This window comes from Dermochelys coriacea, chromosome 10 (assembly GCF_009764565.3).
Source record: "Dermochelys coriacea isolate rDerCor1 chromosome 10, rDerCor1.pri.v4, whole genome shotgun sequence".
In the NCBI taxonomy this organism is placed as follows: domain Eukaryota; kingdom Metazoa; phylum Chordata; order Testudines; family Dermochelyidae; genus Dermochelys; species Dermochelys coriacea.
Window position 1 is genome coordinate 52,047,228 of NC_050077.1, and position 17,917 is coordinate 52,065,144.

Here is a 17,917-nt window from a genome sequence, read left to right on the forward strand (position 1 = left end):
TCAAGGCCAGGATCAGAGCCAAGGATCCCGCTCGGGCGCTGCATCAGTGGCATCCGCAACGGTTGTTCCGCCACGACCAGCGACTGAGCCATTATCTCCAGTGTCAATGCCGGCAGCCGTGTCACCGTTACCAACATTGGCACCAATAACGACAATGCCCTTGACAACTCCTTCAGCACCGGCGTGCTGCTGCTGTGGTGCCAGCTGCACCTTCGGCAGTGACGATGGCACTGACATAGTCTTCTAAGCCGGCTGCGACGGCATCCATGAAGACCCATGAAGATGCTACAACTGGTGTCTGTACCAGCACCGGCATAGGACTGACATCGGCACTACTACCCACGCCCTTTGTGGGACTGGGCCAACCGACCACAGTCCCCCTGGGGTCACGAGATCCCTCGAGTGGGAAGGGTAGAGAGTCTGGTGGTGGCCTCCTCCTCTTCACCAGATGAGGTGCTGGCGGGCACTTCCATAGCCCCAGCTCTGGAAGACTCCAGGGTGTTGCAGCAGTTGCTGCGCTGGGTCACCAGGATCTGGGCATTAAGGCAGAAGAAGTGGTAGATGATGAAAGCCCTATGGCTGACATCCTGACCCCCTCGCGCCCTTACCATTTGTAAAGACAATTATGGATATGACTAAGACCCAGTGGCAGACTCGGGTCTCGCTGCCACCCACTGCCAAGCGTAACAAACACTAGTACTTTGTGCCCTGCAGGGATTATAAGCGCCTATATTCCCATCCCCAGCATGACCCTTTGGTGATGGATGCTGCTAACCACCAGGAGAGGCAAGGCTTTCAGGGCCCTTCTCCCAAGAATAAGGATGCTAAAAAACTAGACCTATTCGCGCAAAAGGTGTACTCAACAGGGGGACTACAACTCCGAATATCCAACCAGCTGGCCATCATCAGCTGGTATTCCTACAATATCTGCTTGGCAATGGCTAAATTCACAGAGTTCCTCCCCTCGGATTTCCATGCCAAATTTTCGGCTTTGGTTAAGGAGTCTGATCTCCAGGGTATCCCTGCAGGCGGCACTTGATGGGGAAGATGCTGCCACCAGGGTTATGGCACAGGAGTAGCCATGAGAAGGGGCTCATGGCTCCAGGTTTCTGGTCTCCCCTATGAGGTCCAGCAGACCATACAAGACCTGCCTTTTGAGGGTGAGACACTTTTTTAGGAGAAAATGGACAAAAATCTAAACAGCCTAAAGGACTCCAGAGCCACCCTCAGGTCCCTGGACTTCTGTACACTGTCAGTGCAGCAGAGACACTTCTGTCTACAGCCTCCTCAGTTGTCGGTCACCAAAACCACCAGGACGGGTCCAGAAGGAGAAACAGGACTGGCCAGGAGAAGGCCGTGTCAGCTCTCTGGCCAGGGCTTGGGACAATCCAAGCTACCTTCAGGGCCCACATTGGTCTTTTGAAGGCACAGTCAAGGACGGTGTACCACACCAAAGACTAGATCCACCCCGCCTTACCTTCTCGTCTCAACTATCCCCTTTCTACCATGCATGGTCCTGTATCACCTCAGACCTCTGGGTGCCCCGCAGGGTAGAGAGGGGATACTCCATCCCAATTCTGTGCCCTCCTGCCCTTCCCCGTCCCTCTTCAGAGACCCTTCTCATGAGCAACTTCTTATCCAAGAGATACAGTCGCTCCTGTTGCTAGAGGCAGTGGAGGAGGTTCCCCAGGAGCACAGGGGCGAGAGTTTTATTCCTGGTATTTCTTAATACCAAAAGCCAAAGGTGGCCTCAGGCCAATCCTGAACGTGTGAGAAATCAAGTTCGTAAAGAAACTCAGATTCCACACGGTCTCGTTGACCTCCGTCATCCCCTCACTGGTTCTAGCAGACTGGTATGCCACCCTCAACTTGAAGAATGCTTACTTTCATATTGCAATCACTCAGCTACACAGGAAGTACCTCAGGTTTGTGGTGAACAATATCCATTACCAATTTAAAGTTCTTCTGTTCAGCCTGTCAGCAGCACCTCAAGTCTTCACCAAGTGCGTGGCAGTTGTAACTGTGTTCCTGCGCAGGCACTAGGTATAGATATTTCCATACCTTGGTGACTGGCTGATCAAGGGTCACTTCAGGACCCAAGTGGAAACTCAAGTCAAATTCTTAAGGGCCACCTTTGACAACCTGGGTCTCCTTCTAAACGAAGCAAAATCGACTCTGTGCCCTCTTCAGAGGATAGATTTTATAGGGGCAGTACTGGACTCAACCCAAGCCAGGGCATACTGCCGGAAGCGAAGTTCCAGGCCCTGGCCAGTATAATTCGAGGTTTCAGACAGTTTCCCATCACCACAGCAAGAAAATGTCTGAAGCTTCTGGGACACATGGCTGCCTGCACCTATGTGGTGCAGCATGCCAGACTCGGGCTCTGACTGCACCAGTCATGGTTAGCATCGACCTGGACAGGATTGTGACCCTGCCTCGCCCAGTCCTCAGCTCCCTCCTGTGGTGTCTTAACCCTCAGGAAGTGTGCTCCGGGGTCCCCTTTGCCAGTCCACAGCCATCTCTTTTGCTAGTGATAGACGAATCAACTTGGGCTGGGAAGCACATCTAGGAGACCACAGGACTCAGGGTCTCTGGTCTCAGGCAGATCTGGCTCTCCACCTCAATGTCAGAGAGCTGAGAGTGGTGTGCCAGACCTTCCGGGTATACTTAATGGGACAATGTGCATCAGTTATGATGGACAACACCACGGCAATGTTCATATCAACAAACGAGCGTGCACGCTCCTCTCCCCGTGCCAGGAAGCCCTCCTGCTGTAGAACATTCAATACACCTACAAGTGTCGTACCGCCCCAGAGTACAGAACAAGCTGGCGGACCACCTCTGCAGGTCCTTTCCCGGCCACAAGTGGTCCCTTTGCCTGAAAGTCGCAAATTCACTGTTCCAGAGGTGAGGATTTCCCCAGATAGACCTATTTGCTACATGATGCAACAGGAAGTGCCAGCAGTTCTGCTCCTTCCAAAATCACAGCCTGGGATCCAGTGTGGACGCGTTCCTCCTCCCATGGGGAGGTTGTCTCCTATACGCCTTTCCACCCATACTGCTCGTTCAACAAGGTACTCCTCAAGATCCAGAGGGAACGAGCTCAGGTCATATTGATAGCTTCAGCTGGCCCTGCCAGCACTGGTATACATCTCTTGTAGACATGTCCATGGAAGCTCCTGCTGCTCTTTCTGGATCTTCTGACACAAGGTCACGGTCGTCTCCGACACCTGAACCTCGGGTCTCTGCACCTCATGGCTTGGAAGTGCCGTGGTTGAACCTGGTGGAGCTTTCCTGTTCAGAACAGGTTAGACAAGTCCTCTTTGGCAGCAGAAAAACCCTCTACGAGAGCCACATATTTTGCCAAGTGGAAGAGATTTTCAATCTGGTCAGCACAGCGCCATTTGTTCCCGATGCTAGCCTCAGTGCTGCTTATTCTGGACTACCTCCTCCATTTGAAGCAGCAGGGGCTTTCAGTGTCATCAAAAAGGGTTCACTTGGCCGCCATCTCGGCCTTCCACCCGAGCGTGGAGGGCCATTCTGTCTTTGCTAACCCAATGGTCAGCCATTTTCTAAAATGTCTAGACAGGCTATACCCTCACATCTGGCAGCCTGTCCTGGCTTGGGACCCCAACCTGGTCCTTCCTAGACTCATGGGACTGCCCTTTGAACCCTTGGCATCGTGCTCCCTGCTCTACCTCTCTTACAAGGCCACGTTCCTGGTGGCGATAACCTCGGCCAGGAGGGTGTCTGAACTTAAAGCCCTAACATCAGAGCACTCTTACACCGTGTTCTATAAAGACAAGGTTCAGTTCAGACCTCATCCTGCCTTCTTACTGAAGGTTGTATCACAGTTTCACATCAACCAGGACATCTTTCTCCTGATATTCTACCCTAAGCTGCATTCCAGCAGCAGGGAGCGGAGACTTCACTCATTGAATGTCCGTAGGGAGCTAGCCTTCTACATCGAGAGAATGAAGCCGTTCAGAAAGTCGGTCCAGTTATTAGTGGCAGTGGTGGACAGAATGAAAGGTCTGCCTATATCGTTGCAATGAATTTCGTCATGGATCACATCCTGCATTCGGGAGTGCTACAACCTGGCAGAGGTTCCTGCACCTCCAATCATTGCGCACTCCACCAGGGTGCAGGCTTCATCAACAGCGTTCCTGGCTCAGGTTCCCACTCAGGAAGTCTGCAGAGCGGCTACGTGGTCCTCCATTCATACTTTTACCACACACTATGCAATTACCCAGCAGGCCAGAGATGATGTGGCCTTCGGATGAGCAGTGCTCCAGTCGGTGGACAACTCCGAACCCATCTCCTGAACTTGGGCTTTTCAGTCATCTGACTGGAATTGACATGAACAAGCACTTGAAGAAGAAAAAACGGTTACTCACCTTCTCGTAACTGTTGTTCTTCCAGATATGTTGTTCATGTACATTCCAATACCCACCCTTCTACCCCTCTGTCGGAGTAGCTGGCAAGAAGGAATTGAGAGGGTGGCGGGTTGGCAGGGCCCTCTATTGGGCATCATGAAGGTGCAACTCCAGGGGGCACAAAGGCCGACCCCACGGATGCTGCTAGGGGGAAAATCTTCCGGCTACTGTAAACGTGCGCACACGCACACCTGATTGGAATGGACATGAACAGCACATCTCGAAGAACAACACTTACGAGAAGGTAAGTAACCGTGTTTTTTTTCTCTCACTCGTAAAACTGTGATAACCACCAGGTATGACTTCATTTCTGTTATAAATTGCTGTATCAAATCATCAACATAGTTCCTTTTTTGTGGTTTATATGAGGATGTATATGAAGTTCAAGTGCTTAATACTTTCGTGCTGGAAGTACGTTTAGTTGGATTTGTGTGATGTTCATATTCGTAAGTCACATTATGAAGACACTGAATGTTGTAATCTTTTTGTTTGTTTGTTTGAATCCTTTAGGACACCATTGTTAGTGTGAAGTGGGATCCAACTGGTAAGATTCTTATGACATGTTCCAAAGAAGAAATGGTGAAACTCTGGAGATATATGGGGGGATGCTGGAGGCGTTTGCATTCACTCTCCCATCCTGCTATTGTGAATAGCATTACCTGGTGCAACCTTCCAGGGAAAGGACCCAAGTTGCAGCTGTTACTGGCTACGTATGTTAACGTTTTTGCTTTCATACTTCCTGTGTAGTCTTTGTACTTCGTATTAATACTTATTGCAATTTGGATTTATGTAGCATCTTTCCTCCTAAACAAAAAACCAACAAAATTCAACAAGCTGTTCATTGTAGGCATTGTAGAACACTGGTTCAGCACTGACTTAAATACAAAAAGTTCCCATTACTGAATCACCAACAGCTTTTCCCTTCCACCTAGGCTTTTCTCTGGAGGGATCTGCGCCAAGTACTGACCAGGGCTGATCTTAGTTAATTAACTTGAATTTGTCACAATGAAAACGTAATGTGGTATGTTTGCAGGTTATTGGAAACATCAGTTAATCATTGTTGTGGGAAGTGCCAGTTATGTCCATAGTTGCAAATGCTTCCTGTGCTGATAAATATTCCTGGGACCTATACATTTTGATTGCTCGATGATTGATTGCAAGGGAGTATTAGATAAAATATGAAAATATTTAATGTGAAAAATAGGGTGAAAACCTATGGAGGATATTCCTAAATATTTTGAGCAGGAATAAAAAAAATCACTGTCAATATGCATATTTTATGTAAAAATAAAAAGTGAATTAAATAATGTAGTGAAATTTCAAACAGTACGATGAAAAATAAGTTTTTCCTTTTTCCAGTCTGCCTCAGCTTTCCTTTTATATTGGAGATACTACTTCACTAACTTCCTTTTAAACGAAGTGGTGCTGACAAAATAATTTTAGCAAAAATTAATATTAAGAAAGAGTTAAACAAAGAAAAATGCACCTTTTCAATGAGTATTACTCCTAAATCTGCATACAACATTTAAAAAATTATCTGCCGCCCTTGGACTTTATTTTTTAGCAGATTATCTTTCTTAATCACCTTGCTCTTAATGTATATCATAACAGACTGACATACTTTTAGGACATTTGTTGATTGGTGCTGCATGTTAATAACTTTACTTTGTTTTCATGTGATTTATTCTAACTTCAGAGGATGCCAGAATGGCTTAGTGTGTGTTTGGAGTGTTCCCCAGGACATGCTGATCATTTTGCAGTCCAGCTCAAGTAGTGCAGAAGGATGGTGGGAACAGGAAACAAGTGGCAAGGTAAAGACAGTTGAGCAAATGTTAGGAAATCTTAACCTGGTTGTATCCATGGTTTTTCCTATGATAATAGGAAAGGATGGGAGCAAGATATTTAAATATCTGCATGGATGGAGAGGGAGAAGAGAAATATTTGAAAACCATTTAGTTTAAAAAAGTTACATTTATTTTAATTTGTCTGTGCTTATCACATGGAGATGTTTCCAAGGCAGGAAATGGTTCTTGCTCACATGCTCAGGGTCTTGCTCACATGCTCAGTAATTTTCCCCCAGGTCAGATTGGCAGTGACCTTGTAGGGGTTTTCGCCCTCCTCTGTAGCATTAGAGTACAGGTTACTTGCCAGGATTATCTGCGTGTACTTCCCTTAATCAGTTCTCTGCCATTGCAGGTACTTCGGGCATTGGTGCACCTTGGTCCCTCCTATTCCCTGCCTAATAGTATTGTTTCCTGGGTGGTTTAATTCTTTAGTCTAATTTTGGATGTTGAGTTTAGTGTGTGGGTGCTGGGTGCTGTCGGTGGCCTGTTGTCAGTCTAGATGATTTGGTGGTCAATTATGGTCTTAAGGTTTATGACTCTAAATGGGAGGTCAAGGTTTAAAAACAACTTATTTGCAAGAGCTATTGATCTTGGCTAAAACTTGGTAATGCTATCTAGTTCTTTTACAATTATTCAGTTATTTCCAAAAGAGAAAACTAAAATAATATTGAAAGTTTCTTAGCAAATAAATTTGCCTTGACTTAATTTTAACTAAAATGTTTTTTTAAATGGTAAGACCCAGCCGTAATGTGGTCTTGAATGCTTATGGTATTTTGAAGAGGAAACTATAGATGGTAATAAGTTAAAGGCATCCTTATAAAAAAAAAAAAAAAGACTAAATAATTACAAATAAAACTAAGGTCTCTTAAGTAAATATGCATTTAGATATATTTACTTAGAGTGCAACATCACTGTAGGTGCTCATAGTCTGCTGTATCAGCTTGTATAATTCTATAAGCCCTTTTCTTTTTATAGTGCCTTATTCTTCTTTCCCTGATAAAATAAAAGTAGTTGTACCAAGAAAATCTATACACTAGCTGCAAAAAAGTCTAAATCTGAAACATTCTTCTATTCACAATTTTCTATAAATGTAATCCAGGATATGTCATAATGATGAAATAATTTGCAGGATGGATACAGAAAAGCAGTAGATGCCAAGTGCATTTTTCAACTGAGAGGACATATTACTCCTGTTCGGACTTTGGCCTTCAGCTCTGATGGACTGGTATTAGTGTCTGGTGGGCTCGGTGGGCTCATGAACATTTGGTCTTTACGGGTAAGGTTGTCTTTGAGTTATATTTAAGATTACTCAAAGATTGTCATGGATATCACAGAATTCATGGATTCTAGAGTGGTGGCGGCACCCAGAGGGCAGCGTGGACACTCGGAACAGTTAGCCCTCACAACTTGGGCTCTCCTCTCCCACACTTGGTCTTCAGTCATCCCCCCGTCAGCTCTCCCCCCACGTTATTTTTAGTAAAAGTCATGGACAGGTCAAGGGCTTCTGTGAATTTTTGTTTATTACCTGTCCATGACTTTTATTAATAATAACCGTGATAAAATCTTAGTTATATTTCTTAAAGTTTGTTAAAATAGGTATGTTTAAGATCAAAAGCTAAAGGATAATTTTATGTCCTTTGTAGTTTTCTCTGATAAATATTTTATAAAATTAGAGGAAGCGTAGTCATGAATAATGAATACAAGATTTGGGGGAAAATACCTGAATTCTAATCCTGGCTCTGCAACTGATTTGATTATGTGCCTGGTCAAGTCATTTATGACCTCAGGTCCTTAGCCAGTTTGTGCTTTTGTTTCTCCTCTCTGAAAAAAGGGAATAATACTTGCTTTCTTCACTGGCTGTTGAGACTGGGTAAAACACTTAGAAGATGGTATATCAATGCTAATTTTAACTTTTAATAATATATTTTGGAAAATGCATATGCCTTTTTGACTATCGTATAGGAATTTTAGTTCAAAGGGTTTAAAATACTTTAAACAAGCATTAATTGAAATGTTTGGGGGTGTTTATTTAGAGTACTACGGGATGATAAATTCAAATGTTTAACTAAATATGTGTATTGATCAAAACATTTCTTGTTTTAGGATGGCTCTGTATTACAAAGTGTTGTGATTGGTTCTGGAGCTATTCAGACTGCAGTATGGATCCCTGATGTTGGAGTAGCTGCTTGCTCGAATAGATCAAAGGTATTATTGTATATTAAAGTGCTGTTCTTTTGAATTAAATTTGTGAGTAGTAAGGGAAGATTCTTATTACAAAAAGAAGCCCATTTACCCAAACCTTTCTTTCTAACAAACTGCTAGCATATTTCTCACCCTGTTCTGCTTAGTCCGTGTTATCCACACACATTTGCTGTCAAATAAGGAGCGTGAGTAATTAAAGTTCTGCTGTACGTAGTTTGTCTATTTACATGCAGAATACATTGTTTTGACTCTCAACTGCCATCTTATCTTTTTAAAAGAATTAAACTTTTGTTTAGATTTCAGACTTCATGTATGAAAAAGAGAGAAATGAGGAAATTAATTTAAAAAAATATGCACCCAGGTGAACATTTTGTCATTTTGAAATGTATTGCATGTGATAAATGTCACCCCTCTTTATGGCAGAGATGTGAAATGTGTCTGTCATAGAAGAAATATCTGCTTCAAAAGGTTAAAATAGTCTTTGTAGTTGAAAATGTAAAATTTAGCTTTGTACAGTACCTTTCTTTAGTGTCCTATTGCAACTAGATCTGGGTGATTTTTTCTTTTTGGCCTATAGTGAAATTTGAAAAATGCAATTTTCAGTTGGCCAAATCTATTTGTGAATTTGCCAAATAGTTCTTGTCAAAAAAAATTTTTTTTTTTTTTTCAGGACTGAGGCACCAGTCAAAAAAAATGGGTTGGAAGTAACAGTTTCTCCCTTTTGATCTTTAGCCCAGTGTTTAGAACACTCACCTGGAATGTGGGAGACCCAAAGTAAATTCCCGCTCTGGCTAATGTGGATTTGAACTTGGGTCTTCCACATTGCAGGAAAGTGCCCTACCAACTGGATATGAGATGATATGGTGTGGGACTCTCTCTGTTGTTGAAGCTGTTCCACTCTGTGTAAATAATTAAATACTAATTGTAACAGGGTCTTGAGTCTTCCACTTCCCAAGTGAGTCCTCTAACCACCGGTCTATAGAGTCATTCTTTCTTGCTCTCTATGGCCTAATGACTAATTACTTATGCAAAATGGAACAGCTTCAAAGGAGAGACTGGGAAAGATCCACCCCAGAATATTTTACAGATCAGGGCTTAGGTCTAGTGAACATCTATCCATCAGTCAAAGATACAACTTCATTCTGGGACCTTTACCTAGTCCTTACTCAGTTTATAAAGGTTTCCTTTGAGCATTTGAATGAATATTCACGGTTTTACCTGTTTAGATTAACAGTATTTGTTATAGCCATAACATCTGCCAGAAGAGTAAGCAAACTTCAAGCCACGATGGCTGATCCCACTTCTCACTATTTTCCACAAGGACAAAGTGATTTTTCCATCCCTACCTGTAATTCTTATTCTAGGTGCTAAATGATTTTCATCTCATCCAATCAGTTAATCTGCCAGTATTCTTTCCTAGATCCTATGCTCATTCAGGCAAAGCAAAGCTTCAAACGCTAGATCAGGGGTCAGCAACCTTTCAGAAGTGTGTGCCGAGTCTTCATTTATTCACTTTAATTTAAGGTTTTGCATGCCAGTAATACATTTTAACGTTTTTTAGAAGGTCTCTCTCTATTAGTATAACTAAACTATTGTCGTATGTAAAGTAAACAAGGTTTTCAAAATGTTTAAGAAGCTTCATTTAAAATGAAATTAAAATGCTGAACTTATGCTGCCAGCCCGCTCACCCCGCTGCCAGCCTGGAGTTCCGTTCACCTAGGCAGTCAGTAAGCTGAGCGGGGCCTGTGGCCAGGACCCTGGCTGGCAAGGGGCTGGCAGCCAGAACCCCAGACCGGCAGCAGGCTGAGCGGGGCCAGCGGCCGGAACCCCAGACCAGCAGTGCTGAGCGGATCAGTCCGTTGCCACTCAGCCCGCTGCCAGTCTGGGATCCTGGCCCTGCCTAGGTAGAGTGGGTACCGACCTTCTCCCTGGTTCTAGCCCATTCTCTTCCTTTATCTCTGCACTGAGCTGAGGGTGGGAGTGCACTGAGCACAGGGCTGGGGGTGAAGGAGTAGACTGGGAGGTGTAGGTGCAGGGTCTGGCCAGGAGCTAGAATGAGGGAGGGGGCTCAGGGTTGGGGCAGGAGGTTTGGGGGTGGAGTGCTTACCTGGGCAGCTCCCACTTGGTGCAAGGGGTGCAGGTGGGAATGGGTGTGTGTGTGTGTGTGTGTGTGTGTGTGTGTGTGTGTGCAGGAGCTCCCGTTTGCTGCTCAGGGTGGGTGTGGAATGTGTGGGGTGCAAGAGTCAGGACATGAGGTGGGGGCGCTAAGTATGTGTGGACGGGCTGGAGTCAGGGCTGGAGTCATGGGGGGTGCAGGGGTCAGGGCAGAGGGCTGGGTGTGTGTGAGGGGGGTGCAGAGGGCTGGGGGTATGGGCTAGGGCCGTGGGGGTGCTCCCAGCCCCCTGCCCAGAGCGGTTCATGGCAGGAGGCTGGAGGGGATATGCCCTGATTCCACCCCCCTTCCCCAAGGCCCCGTCCCCACCTCTTCTCCACCTCCTCCCCGGAGCAGCGAGTGCGCTGCGGCTCTGCTTCTCCCCCTCCCTCGCAAGGACCATTAAAAATCGGCATGCGTGCTGTCTTTGGCATATGTGCCATAGGTTTCCGACCCCTGCAGTAGATGCTAAAAGGGCTTTAGCTTTCTATCTAAATATAACAAAGAGTTTAGAAAGTCACCAGATCAGTTTTCTTACGCACAAAATAATAAAGGACAGGCATTTACTTCACAAAGACTATCTAAGTGGCTTTGGCAATGCATTGAAAAGAGCTACAAATTAGCCTCTGTCCCTCTCCCAGTAGGGATTAGATCCCATTCCACAAGGGCAAAGGCGGCCTCCATGGCATGCTGCTTTAGGTATATTCGCATTGCAGAAATTTGCAGAGCTGCTACATGGAACTTTATTCTTATGTTAACAAAACATTTTGCATCCTGGTCAGATGCTTAGTTTGGTAAAGTGGTACTTCAGTCACTGTTTAATTAGAAAACCACACCCTCCTTGGAAGACGGTTCTATTTATCAAACTATCGAATGTGCTGAGGTGATTCGAAGAAGAAATGAAGGTTACTCACCTGTAAGTGGTACTGATGAGTAATCTTCATTTTTCATTGGCTTATAATTTTACCAGATTTTAACCATTTGAAATTTTATATGCTGGGTGTTTTTACGTACTACTAGATACAGCCTCCCAGTCTGACAGTGAACTATTGAAACTACTTTCAGTATAGTATTTCATCCAGTTGTGCACCCACTTCATACTAATTTCAGCTAGACCACATTTTCCTAGTTTGTGTATGAAAATATCATGTGGGACTGAATCAAAAACCTTACTAAAATCAATATGTACTGCTTTCCCCCAGCCACTAGGCCAGTAACCCTGTCAAAGAAGGAGATTTGTTCTTGATATATTTTTCCCTAGCCTAGTTTTTGGAAAATGGCTGAACCATTTTGGTTGAAATTTTTCAAAAATGTCCGCTTGAGGATGACACCCAGCATAGAAAACCTCAGCTCAAACATCTAGAGTTTAGAAAAGGTATAAGAAACTGAAAATGGTTTTATAATGAGAAATATCAGGCAACCTTAATAATAATATTAGGTGCTACCAACCCATTTTATAATGCCGTCTAAGAACAATTATTTAAAGTGTTATATAAATACAGAGATGATAAAGGTACATAATTTTTTCTTTCAACTCAGCATTGTTACTTACTCACACTGATACTTTTAGGTGTTGAGCAGTGTTAGGACGAAGACAATTAGTGAGAGTAGTTAGATTGATCTGAATAAGCGTATTTCCTGTTTTTAATTTCTGGTATATAAAATGTATCTGGTGATTGTATTGTTGAACAGGACGTGTTGGTGGTGAATTGCACATCAGAGTGGATATCTTCCAATCATGTCCTTGCAACATGTAGGACTGCACTGAAACAACAGGGAGTTTTAGGATTAAATATGGCCCCTTGCATGAGGGCTTTCTTGGAACGTTTGCCAATAATGCTTCAGGAACAGTATGCCTATGAAAAGGTAAGAATAGTTGAATGAGGAACATCAAATACTGACATATGTAACATGAGATGTCTGTCTTGAATTTCAACTGTCTTAAACTTTTGACGGTCAACCCAAGAAACCTTTGTTGAGGTTCAGTCCCACCTTTGGACATCAGATTTATAGTTACTCTTTTGAGTACTCGCAAAAAGAAAAGGAGTACTTGTGTCACAAGTCTTTTTGCGAATACAGACTAACACGGCTGCTACTCTGAAACCTGTCTTTTGAGTACTCTAGCAGAGCTACATTGTCCTGATGTCGGGCTGTTTCTGATCTTTCTCTTGTTTTGTCACCTACTACAAGATCCTTGGCTCTTGTGGCCTTATATAGGTGTTTCGGCTATCCTAGAAGTTTCTTCTTTGTTAACTCACTTTGACTTCACCACTACACACGAACTGCTGTATTGCTTTAACTGCAGCACTTGGATAAAGCAGCCTCAAACTGACGCTTTATCAGGTTGCCTTCCCCCGCCCACACACATTCCCTTAAAACCAATCAACCAAAAAAAAAGAACCCTGAGGAAGTTAGGCTTTTCTCACCTTTGTTTGTTTTAATTTTCTTTGGTATCCACATGTTTTTTTCAAAACATCGTTTTGAGACCTAATTTGAATGACCTTAAACATGGTGTTAAACTTGTCCTGATTAATTGGCATCCTCCTCTAGGATAAGAAATAATAAGGCTAGGAGATTGTTCCCATGTCTCAGAAAACAATTTGTTGCATATATATGAACATTTTCCTTTGTGCAAAATCCACTCAGAATCTCATTCTTTTAGCTTCTTTATGACTGTAAGGGCTGGTATACAAATAATCTTCACAAAATCTCTTGCAAGGCCTTATGAATTATAGCCAGTGTTTCCTTTTTAATACAGGAATTTACAGATTTCTCTGGAAGTGTTTGTTTAGATCCACAGTTCTGGTGCTGGTATTAATATCTGCACCTCTTCAGTGGAATTAACATATGGTCCTGATGCAAATAAATGTGATTTTGCCTACTGAACTATTCCATTAGCACTTTCCATGCCCTTACTCTCTCTCCAATTTATTCATTTGTATAGCTGGAGGTACTTCACAGAAATCACTGTGTGCCATAACACTACTGAGCAGTCGATAGAATAAATGTCCTAAAGAATTTTAGAAATTATAAAAATTGTGAACTAACCTGAGTTGGGGACCAATATACCAAGAAGGACATAGGATCCTATGTATACTTCCTAGAAAACCAGTTGTGAGGAAAGAAAGTATCTCTACTCAAACGAATGAGAGAGAGACACTATTCTGCTTAATCTCTTTAAAAATAAAAAACCAATTGCCTTAACTAAAAAACAAGGATTCTGATCCTATTGGCATTGCCAGTCCTGTGTCATGTCCCTCCCATCAGTATAAATGAGCAGTATAAATGATGGGGGCAGTGTAGATAGAATTTGTTGTTACACGCTGAAATCTAGATTTGTTCCACCCATGACATCTGTTGTTTATGCAAGACAATGTCAGGATTGCCAGACAAATTGGATACTGGATTCAGGCTATTTTGATTTCCTGAACTGTAACCAGACATTATCCTACAAGACATCCATCGCTTATTTTAATCGCCTTTCCTCTGTCTTGACTCTAATATAGTTCTTAACAATGGCTAACCAAGACACTCTATCTTTAGAACATGTGGACTCTGAAACCTGTCATATTTGATCATATGTCTGAATCATATTTGTAAAGTCCTTTTTCTGTCTACTACAGAATCTCTGCCAGAATAGTTATAGGAAACTCTGCAAAACTTATCTGATTTTTTTTTATCAGTCTTCTTTTGTAATGACCTTTAATAACAAAACCTCATTGTACATTCCCATACAAACTAGGATGCTGCTTTACTTTTATCAGTAAGCAATTTGGAGTAGGGATGTAAATAATATATAAAAACAATAACCATGTAACCGATTAAAATTCTGTCAGTTAAACGGTTAACTGGGGTGCGAGGGATGTGGGTGGTACTGCAGCACCCCCATGTTTTAGGCAGGACTCCATTGCCGGACCCACCTCCAGGGATCTGCTCAGGGTGGTAGCCAGGATCCTGGGCGGAGTTTAATAGTTAACAGAAACCAAGAAGCATCAAGTTTATCGGTTAACCGGTTAAACTTTTACATCCCTAATTTGGAGTCCAAGGTACATTTTTTCCATTTAGACCTATCCAGTTCTCTCTAGCTGGGTACAGTACAGCACTCCATGCAGCGGGCAGCTAAGTCTGCTACATATCCTTTTCCCGAATACATCTCCAAATTCTGCCAGCTCGTTTGAGGCCTTTAAACCTAGGAGCACAGAGATATGTCACAAGTACTTTATTTTGCTGGTATTCTGATGCATTCCCTCATCTGTTTATGGCTACAGCATCGGTCACCATCAACAGTTTTCTCAATCTCTATTCATCATGTGTTGTAATGCCATAGTAACCTCTTCCCTTCAGGTTATTTTCATTCAGGCATGTAATAATGCTCACTTCTCCACTTCTGCTTTTCATTCTTCAGAACTTCCCAACCGAAGAGAAACAAAATCATGTCTGAAAGCTGGATTTTGTGTTTTTCTTAACATGAAAAAGAAAATGAAGAGAAAATTATTGTAGGCTTTTCAGAGAATTATTTAAACTGTTTATAAATTTCCTCAAATTATTGTAAATTTGCTGTTTAGGTTAAGAAATTATTCTAGTCGATACTGTATTCTACTTAAAAAGAAGAAAGGGAAAAAAAGAGAGAAAGAAAAAAAAAATGTTGTTTTATATTGTAATATATTTGAGTGATGTACCTTGTCTAGAAAATGGTAATTTCTGATAATATGCTGAAGTGCATTTGCTAGTGACATCATTTTAATATGTTCGCAGTATTTCTGTTTCAAATACTGAACGAGAGTGAAGTCTGGTTCTTTGACAAATGGTCCCGGTTCATTGTGAGGAAATGAATGAAAATTATTGGAAAGGGGTTTTCCTGGGAAATTTTTTTTCTATAGAAAGAGCTTTGAAGAATTACTATTTCTGAAATGATAAAAGTATGCCTCTAGCTTCATATGTTGACCTTCCATTTTTTTTTCCCTTTAGCCCCATGTGGTCTGTGGAGATCAGCTTGTTCATAGCCCTTATATGCAGTGCCTGGCTTCACTTGCTGTGGGGCTTCACCTCGATCAACTTTTGTGTAATCCACCAATACCGCCTCATCACCAGAACTGCCTCCCCGATCCCTCAGCTTGGAATCCTACAGAGTGGGCCTGGTTAGAATGTTTTTCAACTACTATAAAAGCTGCTGAAGCTCTGGCCAAAGGAGCACAGTTTCCAGAATCCTTTACTGTTCCAGATCTGGAGCCTGTGCCAGAGGATGAGCTTATACTTCTAATGGTAATATGCACTTCATTCTGCCAATTATTAAGTATATGTATAGAATGCACTATATTGTGCAGATAACATCTGTAATAATTACCTAAAAAAATTGAAAAGCTTGTAAAGAGTAAATTGTTATGCTTTACTTAATGGAAATACCATGAGAGTGCACAGACTTTATTTTAATTGATATAAAATGAGGCAATTGGTGCCATATAAATATTTGTAATAGAACTAATAGTGTGAAAGTGGCATCTTCCTGTTTAGCAGATCTGCTCCCTCTGTGTCTGTTCAGAGTCGTATCTACTTGCTTTACTAACTACAGTCAGTTTTTGTTATATTGTCTTAGCCTGCAGAGTTGACACAGGGAAAAGTGAGCTGCACTAATTCTGGTTCACAAATCAACTGAATTAACAAAGTTAATTTGCAGAACCTCTATTATTGTTACATAAACCAGTGACTTGACTATGACATTCCAAGGGGAGCTGCAGGGCTGACAATTAATTCATTTTTTTTAACATGTAGACAGAGTACATTTTATATGGAGTCATTGAAAGGCAATGGCACCCTATTATGCCATCTTTAAAGTAGTTTTTCAGAGTAGTGCTACACTTTAACTATATTGGCACTACCAAAATGCCAATATAATGGGCTATGACAGATGAACCTAAAGTGGAAACTTTGTATTTATTGGATTTTATCAGTAAGTATGTATAATTTTGCAAATAAATACTTTCGCTTATGTACTCCTAAAATTAAGGCTACATAGGGAAAACATAATTATGGCTCTTCCTAGTTGCTTTCCTTGCTGTATACCTATTGAACCCAAATATACCTTCATCCCTTATTTTTAAATACTCATATAGATTATTACAGTGATCAGGAGGGATTCCCTTCTGCGTACAAGAGCACTATGGGGTTTTGCCTTTTTCTGAAGCAATGGGCATATGCCAGTGCAAATGCATGCGATTAGACTTGGCAAGTTGTTGGTCCAAATCTGCAAGGAAGATTTTATGTTTCTATAAATTTCTTGAACCCATTATCACATCTTCCTTCTCTAGCCTGTTTTGAGTGGCACACTTTGCTTGTTTTCCACTGCAGCAATTAAAAGCAACCCTTTTTACGATAAGTAGTTTTAGACACTCATGAGTCAGAATTTTTTCTTATGGTAACAATATTAAATGTTAGATTCCAGTATTAAGAAAAATAGGTATACCCCAAGGACAACAATGATACATTAAAGTTTACATGAGTAATACTGAATATGAATGAATTTATAAAAATAATTTGTACATAAATTTTGCTTTAGTCACAGTTAAAACTATTTTATGTTTATGTTCAAAAGCTGTTTGTTGTTCAGTAGTAGACCCATATAACCGTTTTTCATCTAGGAAAAGGCTTGCCATTTCCAAGTGACTATTTAAAGGGAAATCAAGAATATTAACTGAAAGAATAATGCACAATGGTGGGCTGACCCTAACATACCTGTGTTTAATCATTCAGGATAACAGTAAATGGATTAATGGTATGGATGAGCAGATTATGTCTTGGGCAACATCAAGGCCTGAGGTTAGTAAAATTGATTATTTTAAATTTAAAATACTAAAATTATCAATATAATTCTCAAGTGCTCCTTTATGCTGTTTCATAGGATTGGCACCTTGGTGGCAAATGTGATGTGTATCTATGGGGAGCAGGGCGCCATGGGCAGCTAGCAGAAGCTGGTAGAAATGTCATGATACCAGTAGCAGCACCTTCATTCTCACAGGCTCAACAGGTAACAGTGTTAGGAGAGATTTACGTTTTATTCTTCACAAATTGCCTTATTTTCAGTTGTTAGTTACAAAATATCTATCAATATCCCTTTCGGACTCGGTGCTAATTTTCCAGAAAACAAAGGAACTCGGAAATGTATAAGGTACTTCCCCCCAGTTAGAATTTTTATTAATTTGCTCTAGTTTTTGCCAAATTCACACCAAGAAACTGGCAAAATCATTTCTTAGGATTAGAGTGAGTATGTCGTGAAAAAATATTTGCAC

At 41.9% G+C, this 17,917-nt stretch overlaps 1 protein-coding gene across 13 annotated transcripts in view; it reads left to right on the top strand.

Annotated features, from left to right (window-relative positions):
• Positions 1 to 17,917, top strand: part of HERC1 (HECT and RLD domain containing E3 ubiquitin protein ligase family member 1) — a 173,497-nt gene that overhangs the window by 134,199 nt on the left and 21,381 nt on the right. For all 13 annotated transcript variants that reach the window (XM_038418910.2, XM_038418911.2, XM_038418917.2 and 10 more), the window contains exons 55-62: positions 4,947 to 5,146; positions 6,133 to 6,247; positions 7,410 to 7,556; positions 8,384 to 8,485; positions 12,327 to 12,500; positions 15,603 to 15,896; positions 17,382 to 17,447; positions 17,530 to 17,655. In XM_038418910.2, the coding sequence (XP_038274838.1) occupies positions 4,947 to 5,146; positions 6,133 to 6,247; positions 7,410 to 7,556; positions 8,384 to 8,485; positions 12,327 to 12,500; positions 15,603 to 15,896; positions 17,382 to 17,447; positions 17,530 to 17,655 (1,224 nt within the window). The remainder of the gene's footprint in view (positions 1 to 4,946; positions 5,147 to 6,132; positions 6,248 to 7,409; positions 7,557 to 8,383; positions 8,486 to 12,326; positions 12,501 to 15,602; positions 15,897 to 17,381; positions 17,448 to 17,529; positions 17,656 to 17,917) is intronic.